A 13597-nucleotide genomic window follows, 5' to 3' on the forward strand; every position below is an offset into this window, starting at 1 on the left:
GGCCGACGCTCATCCACATGCTACACTGATACTGTATGTGAAAAAACGAATAAATAAATAAAAACAGGGAAACCCTAGGACATTTTCCAGCCTCCGAAGTGGCTGTGTTCAGCTTTCGAGTGATTTTATCAGGCAGGAAATGGGCCGAAGAAAGAGGGGACGTCCAGCTTCCAGTAGCTCCAGCATGAATGGGGGCAACGTGACGTCATGCGACTCGGTCCGTGTTAGGGGTGGGGAGCAACCTCAGCCTCCTCTCTCTGCACCGAGTCTGTCAGAGGCAGCACGGGGGTGGGGAGGGGTGGGTGGGGGCCTTTGTGTCAGTGTCGGCTCCGGCTTACCTTTGCAGTGTGTAAAGCAAATTTGTGTTTTGGTCTGATGAATAAAAATCTGCCGTGGTCCTTTGCACAATCCAGGTCAATTTACGCCGCACCACTCGCCTTTGGCAGATCTGCCTGATGTAACAAGGACTGGTAGGAGGCCAAGTAGAGTCAGTCTTACCCTTCTGAAAGCCTCTCTCTGCAGTCTCCCAGGTAGGTTATGAAATATTTGATATTTCTGTGTTGTATAGGCCGTGCTTTAGTGGCGTTAGCGTTTGTGTTAGCCTGTTTCTGTGTCTGTATGTTACTCTGTGGGCTATAAGGACAATCAACTCAGGGCAATTTATGTCATGTTTGCAGGCCACCATCGCACGTGTGAGTGAATCGTATCTTTACATGTGTGTTACGTCAAAAGAAGCAATCTTTGCCCTTTTTTTTTTTTGCTGTTATTTGCAAGCATACTCTAAAGTGACCTTCACATACACGTCATGAGGACAAACAAATGGGCCTAAACGGAGGCCTGTGCTACGTACACATTATGTTTACGTCATTAAATAGATGTGCAGGGCCGAGATTAGCTCATGTTTTCTGATGTGGCCTCAAATATGAACACAGTGTGCAGCAGATACGGGCCCGTGTTGTACACCTCTCCCGCTCATTTCCTTTTCCTCACATCTCCTTTGTCTCCCCCCCACGTCCTTCTTCTGTCCCTCTCTCTCTCTCCTTTCTCTGCACCAGCTGCTCCAGAACCTGAGTGGAGAGTCCCCCTCACACACCACCACCGCCCCCCTCTCCTCCTCCTCCTCCTGCACAGACAGAGACAAAAGGCCTGATTCGCCTGCTGAACACTGCCCCCTTTTCTCCGTCCATCCCTTCGTGCACAGCCGCGGCGGCGGCGGCGGGGGCTTCGGGAGAAATCGAGGCCTGGACTGGGACTAAAAAAACCAGGACTGAGTGGAGGAGAGTGGGAAGAGGTGGGGGACGGGAGGGGTAGGAGGAGGAGGAGGAGGAGGATGGATGGAGGCGGGAATGGTTAAGTGAAGGCAAGTGCCGAGGCCTCTGCAGGAAGACTTATACCCCTGAATATCTCTCAGAGTGGGAAACAAACCTGACAAGGGTATGCCACGTTTAACTCTATATGTGCATGGAAGTGCATGTTTACGTGTGTCTCTGTGTGGGGGTGTGCGTGGGCGAATAGTGGTGGGATGGGCTGAAAGTGGGGATCTCTGGAGGGAGGCGTGTGAATGGCCTGTGTTTGCACATGTCAGATCGTTGTCTTCTATTTATAATCTTCGCTGCAGAGACTGGGGAAACGCTGCACGTGTGGGTTTTAAGGTTTCAAAGAGACCACTGTCTTGTTTGAGGTGAAAGGGCTGGGACTCGGAAACAGGCCGAGGTATGAGGCCGAGCCTGTGCCACCATCACCATCATTTCTTTTGTTCAATGTATCCTGTTCTTATCATTACTTTTTCTTTTTTTAACAATAAATATTCTTCTGTTTATATGTGTCATTTTGTAAAATTTTCCCATTTGCAACCTGTATACCGCTTCATTGTTTGTATTTTTGTGGCCTAATTTCAAGGAGGTGCAGGTGACTAGACTTTTTTTTTTTTTTTTTTCTTTTACATGCCAGTATGCACCTAGCTTAGAGAGGACTGTTGCAGTGCTTCCTAGGAGGTGTTGCACACTGCTTCTGCTTGTGTGTTCCCGAGGCCGTGCTGCAGCAGCACAGGGCTTTATGTTTGGTGACCGGAACCAGCTGAAACCGGTTTGAGGCAGACGGAGGGCTGACGGGAACAATGCCGCCTCTGTGCTCCACGGGGATAGAGATAGCCGAGGCTGCTCCATGGCAGCCCTCCTTAGCTCAGCCCCTGGCTAACATGGCACAGGCCCTGCTGCTGTTGCTGCTGCTGCTGCCGCTGCTGCCGCTCACGCCGTCCCCGTACGCTGCTGCCTGGACGTTGGAGCGCTATGCAGCATGGCTCACTGTTCGGGGAGCAGGGAGATCTGGGAAGAGACGAGGGCAGGGGGACGTGGCTGCCTGGAAGTCTATGAATCTGCAGCACACACACACACACACACACTCACACACATAAACAGGAGCATGATCTATCTGTCTGTTAATATGTCTCTGTGCTGCTAGAGGTGCAGAGAATGACTAAGGACGATCCATACCAGGACCAACACCACCACTCACCAGATCCCTGGCTGTAACCTGACTCTTTATTCGGGGCCTTTGCGTGGTTGGGAAGAAACAAGGCTTTTTTTTTTTCCCAGGCAGGGTGGGGTGGATGTCTTTTGAGGGTTAGTAGTGTTGTGACTCTATTTGTTGCAGGATGGAAGGAAGGAAGGAAAGAAGGTTTGGCTAGTGGCTGGAGAGGGACGGAGGCTAAGAGGGTGAGGAGTTGCTGATTCACTTGCATGCTTCCACCATTATTTCACATACACTTTGCTGAGGCTGTAGTGGTCTTGCACATCGTGTGTCAGTTTCAGGTGCTAAAATGCATGTGCATTAAACTGCTGCCACTGAGAGGAGTCCTGCGTTGTGTGATTTTCATATTTGTCTGCATTTAATCTTCATTTCTGCTCCATGTCAGGCTGCTCTGGCTGTCATGGCTGTGACTAGCCGTTCTCTCCACCAGGCCTTTCTCTCTCCTCTGCTGCAGCCACACACAGCTCAGCAGCCATTTTTTCCCCCCTCTCACTGCATTTGTCGTGCTCTCTCCCCTCTCTGTCCATATCATGTCTCCTTCTTTTATGTCTGCCTCATGTTTGCAGCTATCCAATCATCTGGACTGAATTAAGGTCTCTCTTTTTTTTTTTTCTTTTTCTTTTTGCTTTCTGAAACCAAAGCTGAGGAAATGAGCTATTGGTCTGTGTGTGCAGATGTGGCTGTCAGGCATTTGGATCAAAGAGCAGCACTGGTGTAGCTGCACGTACGAGCAGGGCAGCTCCATGACTGTGGCTTTTGTCCCAGACAACAAAGACTATGATAATCCACATTATATCTGATGCTCAATAAAAACAATTGTTTGCAGAATTAACTATCAAGCACTTGCTCTCCATGCTAGCAGTTCATTCATACACTTCACATTTGATTCAGCTGAAATGACGTTTGCTTTTCATATTTGCCAATAAATTTAGCCGATGAGCGCCTATGTCATGATGGAAAAAGTACAGTAATGCCAATAATTTTCTTGACTATGTATCAGAAAATATGCATTCAATAAGTCTACATCGCTCTGATGTAGACAAGAATGATTGCTGCCATGTTGCACCAGCAGCTTTTGGAGAAAAGTATTATTTCATTACCTGGTGTTTTTCTCTGTGGAACAGGTCAGTGACTCTTCCTGATCACAATGTGCCAGTAATTGCACATACTCTTAAGTACATAATGTGTGTAATGTTTTTCAACTGAGCACACTTTGATTTGAAGAGGGAGAAAAAGAAAAGAGGACTAAATGCAATATCTAGCATCAGAAAGCAGTGACTCATACATTACCATCGTTGACTAACAGCATTGACTAATTAAGGGAACACTAGACTGCCATGTGGGAGCAATGAAACTGCGAAACTACAGTGTTGCCACAGTTACCTTGAAAAAGTAATCCGATTAGTGATTACTCCTTTAAAAAGCAACTTAGTCACTTTACTGATTACTTGATTTAAAAATAACTAAATTAGATTTCAAGTTACTTTATTAGTTACATTCAGCAAATGCCCCCAACCAAAAAAACTTTAATCTGATTACTGGTTTGGAAATAGTAATGTGTTAGATTATTCGTAACTCGAAAAAAGATGTTAGATTAGAGTAATGTTACTAAGTAATGTTACTAAGTAACCTGTTACAGATATCACTGCAAAACTACTGCTTGATTGTATGTTTCTGTGCTTTGACCTGCAAAGTTCACTCCCTATTAGAACTGTTCCTTTCCAGTGTGTCTGTTTCTATTGCAGTCGAGCACTATTAATATTTTATAGTGACTGTTACCGTGTTAGAGTGTATATCCACCCTCTAACATTAAACCTAGCTTTGAAGGACTGTTGTGTTTGTTACCTCGCTGGCACTAACAGTTTTATTTGTTCTTTTATCATCAAAAATGCACATGCAGATTTCTGCATTCTTGCCTTTAAGTCTCAGCATCGTGCTCCTTGAGATAAAATCTCAAAAGCTAAAAGGCTGTAAACAGAACCAAATCTTGATGAAGGCAAGAGTGTGCTTCCAGCTTGGCGAGCATTACATGGAGACTTTTCTTCAAAATATCAGCAGTGGTACAATATAAATCAGAGTAAATTTCTGGTCTCAGCATGAATTTTTTTGTAATTTACTATCACTAAAAGAAAAGACCTTATTTAAATCTAACCTTCACATTGCGTTTTACACTAGTATCAGGGTTTAAAGTTTGATGTGAATTATCCATTCAATTCCAAAGGCTTGGACATGTGGTTCAAGGATTTTTGTTGCGTGACAAATGATATGTTGACCATATTTATACCAACAACAATATCAACCTTTCCGCTGTGAAAAGTATGACCAATGCATTTCTGCAAAACCGAGGGTTAAGAGGTCAACTTTACACATGGGACATCTGAATAAAAAGAAAACCATTTAGCACCAATTCAGAAGGCATCAACCTTTAGTGTCAGTAGACTGTGTTGATCTATTATGTTGATGTTTTACAGAGATAAGTCAAACCTATTTTTTGTTATGAGACAGCGTTTGGTAGCAAAAATAATACACCCACACTAAATTCTATCTTTTTTCCATCGATTTGTTGCATTAGATTTTTTTAATCAAATACAAACTATTACACAGTGTGTGTGTGGGTGAAAAAGACTTACTGAGACTCCCATAATTAATACTTTTTTTTTAAATTTTTGTTTCCCAGGCGATCTCCTCACGGGAACAGGAGCAGGAACATGGGAGATATGAAGACGCCGGACTTTGACGACCTGCTGGCCGCCTTCGACATCCCTGACATGGTGGATCCTAAAGTCGCCATTGAATCTGGCCACCAAGACGACCATGATGGACAACCCAAGCAGCCCACTAGTAGTAGGGCAACGACCAATGAAGACAAGGCCCACAACCCATCAACAGCGCATGACATTGGCGTTAGTGTCATTGTTAAGAACATCCGAAGTGTAGACACTAGTGAATATGGTGGAACTGTATCAGAGAAGGATGGGCCTGTCCACTCCCGTTGCCTCTCCCATTTTGTTGGCAATGGACTTTACAATGGCTTCCTGCCTACAATACTACCCAGTGTTAATTATAGCAAGAATGGATGGAAATCTCGCAGAGAGGAAGGACAGATAATGATCAACCAGTCATCTACCTTCAATCAGTTCAGCCCAATCTCTAGTGCTGAAGAATTTGATGATGATGATGATAAAATTGAGGTAGATGACCCTATGGATAAGCAGGGTGGTAAGACTTTCTTTAAGCCTAAGAGGGAAGACCGGAGTCCCAAACCTACAGTAGTGGATTGTGTGTCTAAACCCAGAACAAAAAGAGGTCAAAAACCAGATAAAAATAACAACAACAACAACGACACTGTCACTGGTTGTAAGTCCAACAATCCATCTCAAATAACTCTGCACGAGGAGGAACTCAAGGACACTGTCCTCAAGTCTCAAAGTAAAGAGTGCAGGGAATCTGAGGAATCATCCGGACTTGCTAATGTGACCAGCGTCCCACAGGTAACAGCTAAGTCCTCTACAAAACTTTCCTCTTGTATTGCAGCCTTAGCAGCACTCAGTGCCAAAAAGGCAAGTGCTGCAGATCTGGGTGGTCCGGACTCTCCAGCAATACAGACCAGTGAAAACCCCAGAGCTACAGAGAAGGAGCAAGAGTCAGTAAAGAGGCAGCTGGCTGTACAGCTGGACAGTCCATCTAGTTTCACCAGTGAAGGCAGCAGCAAAGGTTCCCCGGCCTCCACCACAGACACCACCCCAGTCATCCCAAAAGTTAGGATCAAAACAATCAAAACCTCATCTGGACAAATCAAACGAACTGTCACACGAGTCCTCCCAGAGTTTGATCCTGAGGGTCAGAAAAAAGGAGAGAATAGTCCAACAGTCATGGCAACCGCCAGTGCAATATTCTCATCAACCTCAAGTCCCTCTTTGCCAGCGACAGTAGTGGCCACCACAGGAGGTCCTTCAATCGAAATAACCAAGCAAATGACTATTAAACCCGTAGCAACGGCTTTCCTGCCAGTCTCAGCAGTCAAGACAGCAGGTTCACAAGTCATCAACCTAAAGCTGGCGAACAACACAACAGTCAAAGCAACAGTCATCCCTGCTTCATCGGTGCAAAGTGCCAGCAGTGCCATCTTGAAAGCTGCTAACGCCATCCAGCAACAGACTGTCATGGTACCTGCCTCCAGCCTGGCAAATGCCAAACTTGTGCCAAAGACAGTCCATCTTACAAACCTCAATCTTCTGCCTCAGACAGTATCCTCTGCTGCCTGTGATCTCCAAAAGGTGCTGTCCTCCAAACAGCCCCAGAATCAACAATCCCAAGTCAAACAGCAGATGATTCTCGCAGGCCAGGCCTCAAAGAAAGTCTCCAGGGTTCAAGTTTTCACAAGCTCTCAAAGCTCTGTGGTGGATGCCTTCAACAAAGTCCTGAGTAGCATGAATCCTGTGCCTGTGTACGTCCCAAATCTCTCTCCGCCAACGTCAGCCTGTATCAATCTACCATCGCGTGGCTACAAGTGCCTGGAGTGTGGAGACTCATTCGCGCTCGAGAAGAGCCTGACACAGCACTACGATCGTCGCAGCGTGCGGATCGAGGTCACCTGCAACCACTGTGCCAAAAGTCTGGTGTTCTACAACAAATGCAGCCTCTTGTCTCATGCTAGGGGCCACAAGGACAAAGGGGTAGTCATGCAGTGCTCACACTTGATCCTAAAACCCATCCCCGCAGACCAGATGATCAGTACATCAACTTCATCAGGACCACCGAATGCAAACAGCACCACCTGCTCCACCTCCTCCTCCACCTCTCAAGCACAGACACCTACAAGTCAAAGCCAGCGGAAAGTTTCAGGCGGTGGTGGACCCAAAACTGCAGTGATTTCAGCCCCTTGCAGTGCTCCTCTTGTAGCAGCCATGCCATTGGAGGATGATGCATCAAAGCTCTGCAGGCACAATTTAAAATGCTTGGAGTGTAACGAAATGTTCCAGGATGACAGCTCACTAGCCATGCACTATCAACAAGCGCTGGAGTCCAGTAGTCAGGTGGGTGTACATGTAAACCTCTATGTAGCTACGGCTAATATAAATCATTACATATGATGATACATAAATCTAAAGCTATCTGCACATAATTCCCACTAGAACTATGTTCTTCTGTTTGCTTGATATTATTCTTTTTGTTAAAATGGTTGGTTACATACTTAATATAAACATTTCAAGACTTAATGAGATTTTTTTAACTTCTTGTTTTTTATTTCTTCTTTATTTGCCCCCTAGAAAACGTGCACTATTTGCCAGATGCTTCTCCCAAACCAGTGCAGCTTTCTGTCACACCAGAGAATCCACCAGCACAAGTCTCCTTATATCTGCCCTGAATGTGGTGCCAGCTGCCGCTCCGTCCACTTCCAGTCGCACGTCACCAAGAACTGTTTGCATTACACCCGGAGAGTCGGCTACCGGTCAGTCTATCTCAGTTTTTATGTTGAGATATAGATTCTGAAGCTTGAGAACTTTAATTTACAAACTATTTCTTAAGCTGAGGCAATTGTTTGGGTAAATCTGATTAAAACACATTGAGTCATGATTTTCTCTAAGTGGCCACACCCTGCCTTTAATGTCTCTTGTTCTTGCTTTTCTTCCAATCTGCCACTCAAAGTGTCATTTTAATTACACTAATTATCACATTACAGTGACAATCCCATATCTCTGATACAAAACATATTGGGAGAGAGTCACCCAAAAAGCAATAAAGCAATCTAATTAATTTGATCAATTATGGCCCAATTATAATCTCGTAGTCTATCAAATGTTTGGAAATGAACAGCACATCTTCAACTGTTACGCACTTATAGAACATTTCAGATTTTAATTTAAGACATATCATGGATATTAAGACATACCCATGAAAAACATGAAATTATCCAGTCAAAATTATTAACACAAGTCCATATACTATGTTCTTATAATATATTCTTGCAGAGAGTTAGAAGTTAAAAGTGAACACCGTAGTCTTACTTGCACCTAGCATGAGCAGCTGGTTAACTCAGCATAACAATTAGCTTAGCTATGGCCCACATGCTAACTGGTGTGTCTAGTGTGAGCAGCTGGCTAGCTCAGCATAGCAACTAGCTTAGCTATGGTCCACATGTTAACTGTTGTGTCAAGTGTGAGCAGCTGGTTAGCTCAGCATAGCAACTAGCGTAGCTATGGCCCACATGCTAACTGGTGTGTCTAGTGTGAGCAGCTGGTTAGCTCAGCATAGCAACTAGCTTAGCTATGGCCCACATGCTAACTGGTGTGCCAAGTGTGAGCAGCTGGTTAGCTCAGCATAGCAACTAGCTTAGCTATGGCCATTGTTAAAAATAATAAAAACTGCTTACCTACATGAGAAGTTCAAACATGTTAACTTGTGGTTGCAGGGACATTTATTTTCCTTCTACTGGAGCCAAGCTAGCTGTTGCCCCATGCTTTCAGTAAATGTGTTTAGCCAAGCTAACGATCCCCTGGAGCTATAAAAAAATACAACTGATTTTTGATAAAAAAAAAAAAAAAAGTGAGTTTAAGCCTCTCTAAGGTTTAATCCTTGTTCATCAGCATGCTAGACTCTCATAGCAGCAACCAAGTAAACGAAAATAGTATTTTTAAATTGAATCAACAAGCTGCCTCAGCCAGTGGTATGGGATAAATTAGTTTTTTTTTTAATCAGTTAAATGTTATTTAAGCCTGACTTTTACTAACTCCCACTTTCCACTATAATTGCTGTCCCCAGCTGTGTCCACTGTAGCGTGATCTTTGCTGATCTGGCGACTCTGAAGTCCCACATCCAGAGTACACACTGCGAGGTCTTCTATAAATGTCCTCTCTGCCCCATGGCCTTCAAGTCTGCGCCTGGAACACACTCGCACGCGTACACACAACACCCAGGAGTGAAGGCAGCAGAACCCAAGTAGGTTTTCGGATGCTTCTGCTATTTTTCATGAGGTACACCAGCAGCTTTGCACGCACTTTCTCGCTGAATAGAATGAGAAGGTGTGTCCAAACTTTTGACTGGTAGTGTATTTCAGCCGACAACAACACGCATCCACGTGATCCCTTTTTTCACATCCCCGAGTCCAATTCGCTTTTCTGTGGAAAATTGTGCTTTCCGCTTCAACAGTGGCAGGATGTAAAGGTCTTAGATGCGGAGGCTTAACGTGGGGTTGTTTTTTTTTTCCACATGACAACCTTCCTCTGACTAACATCGTTAGCAGAACGGATGATACAGGTGCTCAGGAGCAGGTGTCCTTGCACCTGGGTGCTGTTTATTCCATGACTGTCCCTCCTGATTGAAGCTGATTGCGTCAGACAGCGCGCACACAACTGATGCATTTCTTGTGTGTTTGTTGACATCTTAATCTGAAAATCAACATTAAGAAAGAACAACTGAATGGTTTCACACCTTGCAATCAACTCTTTTTTGTTTTTGTTTTTTCCAGGGTGATCTATAAATGCTCCATGTGTGACACAGTGTTCACCCTGCAGTCACTGCTCTACACACACTTCGACCAGCACGTCGTTAATCATAAGGTTTCAGTGTTCAAATGTCCCGACTGTTCCATGCACTATGCACAGAAACAGCTCATGTTGGACCATATCAAGGTAGACAAAAAAACATATACATTATTGAATATGGTTCATCAAATCTTCCAGGTATAACTGTGTATAACATGTGGCTCTTTTCCAGGCCATCCACGGGACCCTGAAGACCGTAGAGGGTCCACCAAACTTGGGAATCAACCTTCCTCTCAGCACAAAGCCCACTAATGCTAACAGAGCCAACAGCCCCCCAAAAAACATCAACAAAGATGGAGGAGGCGTCAAGGGTCAAGACAAGGGAGACAAGAAGCCTTCACCGTCACCGCTGAAGAAGACCAGCTGTTCGGCAGACGGGAAGAGCCCTGGTGGCTCAGGATACAAATGTGGAGATTGTGGCAGCCTCTGTAGTTCCAGGGAGCTGTTTGTGGCGCACATGAGGCGAGAGCATGGCAAGGTGAATGTTGGAAACCATCTTTGAAAAGGAAATGCTAGTGGTGTTGGGATATGTTCCCACTGTGGCCTGTTGAAAGGGTGAATTAACCTCACCCTGACGGTGGCATTTATCAGTTCAGCATCTTTAAATGTAAGAGAAACCACTTTAGCATTACTGAAAACAACTAGCTAAACACTGTGGTTTAATGTAGTAGAAAGACATCCAGTGGAGACACAGCTCATTCCCACAAGTTTCCAATTTGCCACATGGTATTATTTTGAGATTTTGCTCAGTTACGGTTATTTGAACCAGAAAATGTCTAGCACGACTCTTGCTTGTGGTGTTGCTGAATATTAGACATAATCTATCCTTGCAGATACTGAAGAAGCATCCGTGTCGACAGTGTGACAAGTCATTCAGCTCATCCCACAGTCTCTGCAGACACAACCGTCTCAAGCATAAGGGTCTGAGGAAGGTCTACAGCTGCTCGTGAGTGCACGCGAAAAATGCATTTTGCAGATAAGAGAAAATGCAATGTTCACGTCAGTCCTTCATGGAGTTCTAATTGCCATTTCATCGTACTCTGATAGGCACTGTCCAGCTCTGAGTCAGCCCTTTAGTAAAAGAGTGCTGCTGGATCAGCACATTAAGCTGATGCACGGCGTTAAAGATGGTGGAGGAAAGACTGTTAGCCCTGAAAATATGGAGGCTCCATCAGACATGGAAAAGGTACTGTGAAGCGAATCCTTTTTGATCTTCATGTTTTCCCCCTCAATCTTCAGCTAATGCTAACTGAACCTCTTTTACAGAGCCCAAAAAGGAAGGCAGACGAGGCCGAGGGCTCTCCAGGCCTGACCTCCAGAGGATCCGACTCACAGCCGCTGAAGCGGCTCAAGGTGAACATCCTCAAAGTTCACAAGTGCGCCGGGTGCGGCTTCACCACTGAAGACATCTCCGCCTTCCACGAGCACATTCCCCAGCACAAGACCGACGGCTCCTCCTACCAGTGTCAGGAGTGCGGCCTGTGCTACACCTCCCACCGCTCGCTGGCCCGACACCTCTTCATCGTCCACCGGCTGAAGGAGCCGCAGGGCCTCGCCCGATACAACGGGCGGGGCAGGGAGGACGAGGAGAGTCAAAGGGAGAACCAGATAGACGTCACGGACGAGAACGACGACGGCACGCCCAGCACCAAATGCAAGGTGTGCGGGAAGACGTTTGAAACGGAGGGACATCTGAATACTCACATGAGGACGCACGGGATGGCGTTCATCAGGTCGAAGAGACTGAGCAAGGCCGAAAAATGAGAGCGGGACACTTTTAAACCATTCCATGACAAAAAAAAACTGCAAAAATCATACGGTTCTTTAAACCTGCAGTACCTCCGACGGACGGCTGTAGATGTACATACATATACAAACAAAAATATGTAACATACAACAAAGCAACTTTATGTGTCTTTCAGTAAAATGAGAAAAATAGTTTTTTTTTTTACACATATAGAAGTTCCTATAGGCCTTGAATTGAGTCTTTTATTTTAGACTTTCCATTGTTGTAATGTATGAATATGTTGTTGTAATGGGATTAATCCTCATAATGGCAGCAGCGGTCTGAATGTTCCATGCTGCTAACGTCCGACAGATGTCTGGTTGAGAAATATATGGAACTATGGGAGCTCCGAGTTTCCCCCCGGGTGTGCAGGTTTGTTGCACCGACTTCTTTTAGCTTTTCTAAAATAAGACCCTAGATCTGGTCTCACAACGCACCCATAAACGACAGATCCCGAACGAAATCTCCGCAGGGAATTTGAGCTAAAGCAGAACATTCAGTTTCAGTAGATTTCAGGACAATCAATTGAAGGCGACGCCTTTCATCCACCTCATCCTCACGCCGCCTTATTAACGTTATCGCCATTTTACATATCACGTACACAGCGATATATAGCAGAAGTGTTTAGAGTTGAAGATGATTACATTATTCTATCTTTAGAAGACAAAACATGTGGGCCAAATTTGCTTTTTAAAAAGTATTTTGTAAAGGATTGTGAGTCTTTTTTATGCTGGCGTTTCATTCCTGTCTTAATATACTATAAAAATGGCAGCTCTTTCAGATTACAAGTCACTTAAAAGTATTTATATACATGAGTATTTAAAATATAGCACAATAGCAATACAGTTGTAATAAACCTGTATGATATCACTATATCAACATCATCTAATTTTCTGCTTTTTACAATTCGTCAGTCTATTTTATTTTTTTTTTGACAGATATTACACTGGGGAAAAGTTGCATGAATGTAAACATTGCCGTAAGTCTGAATCAGGAGACGGCACGTTCAATTAAACACCGTCTCAAGAGAGTTTTTATTTTTCCGTTGCTTTCTTTGTTCTGAGCTTTCCCAGGAGACGTCCAATCAGTTTATTTCTTATCCCCCTTCAGCAATGATAAGATTCTAAGTGTCTTGCACTGTAAAGCTGCATGCGAGAAGAAGCAGTCTGTGAATTGTTCGTCGATTAGAGCGTGTCTTGCTGCTGCTGCCGCTGCTGCTGCCACTTTTAGACTGTTCCGACGCTTGTGTACAAAGTTGTTCTCTATGTCAATAAATGATGAAAACTGCCAGGAGGAAGGTGACAACTGCACACGAGACGTCAACTCTTCTCTGTGGAAATATGTCAGAAGTCATGATTATCCGGGCTTAATTCTGGATTTCGATGAACGGTGTTTTAATTATCATTGTCAGCAGATAATTAATACTGTTACAGTTATAGATATAGGCAAATAATGGGTAAGATTAAAGTTTAAATATTGAAAATGTCCTGTTGCATTAAAGCTGCGCATATCAGAACCAAATACTTTCTGTAATCTGAAGAGAGAACAAAAACATTCCAGTTTTCCTTTGTTCTTAATTTTTACAGTCTTTCAGCTCCTTGTTTCAGTCTATTTCCCCCTTAAACTCCTGTTTAGATCATATTTTTGTTATTTTTGAAATCCACTGTGCATAAATGGGACTACTTGTGCACCCATAAATCTGCAAGAAATGGGAAGAAGAAGTGCTTTGAATCATTTC

At 44.3% G+C, this 13597-nt stretch overlaps 1 protein-coding gene across 3 annotated transcripts; it reads left to right on the forward strand.

The window, feature by feature from the left end:
* The first annotated feature begins 1281 nt into the window (after positions 1-1281).
* Positions 1282-13169, forward strand: znf532 (zinc finger protein 532). Of its 3 annotated transcripts, XM_047570475.1 has the most exons (10): positions 1287-1434; positions 2653-2714; positions 5207-7565; positions 7800-7981; positions 9292-9468; positions 9998-10160; positions 10246-10551; positions 10907-11019; positions 11121-11259; positions 11340-13169. In XM_047570475.1, the coding sequence occupies exons 3-10, from the start codon at positions 5238-5240 to the stop codon at positions 11835-11837; spliced, it is 3906 nt and encodes a 1301-aa protein (XP_047426431.1). In that variant the 5' UTR covers positions 1287-1434; positions 2653-2714; positions 5207-5237; the 3' UTR covers positions 11838-13169. The 3 variants fall into 3 exon arrangements, with proteins under 3 accessions (XP_047426434.1, XP_047426431.1, XP_047426433.1); XM_047570478.1 differs by lacking the exon at positions 2653-2714 and having other exon boundaries at positions 1282-1434; XM_047570477.1 differs by lacking the exon at positions 1287-1434 and having other exon boundaries at positions 1462-2714.
* The last annotated feature ends 428 nt before the right edge of the window (positions 13170-13597 follow it).

The sequence above is a fragment of the Mugil cephalus genome, chromosome 19 (genome assembly GCF_022458985.1).
Source record: "Mugil cephalus isolate CIBA_MC_2020 chromosome 19, CIBA_Mcephalus_1.1, whole genome shotgun sequence".
Classification (NCBI taxonomy): Eukaryota; Metazoa; Chordata; class Actinopteri; order Mugiliformes; family Mugilidae; genus Mugil; species Mugil cephalus.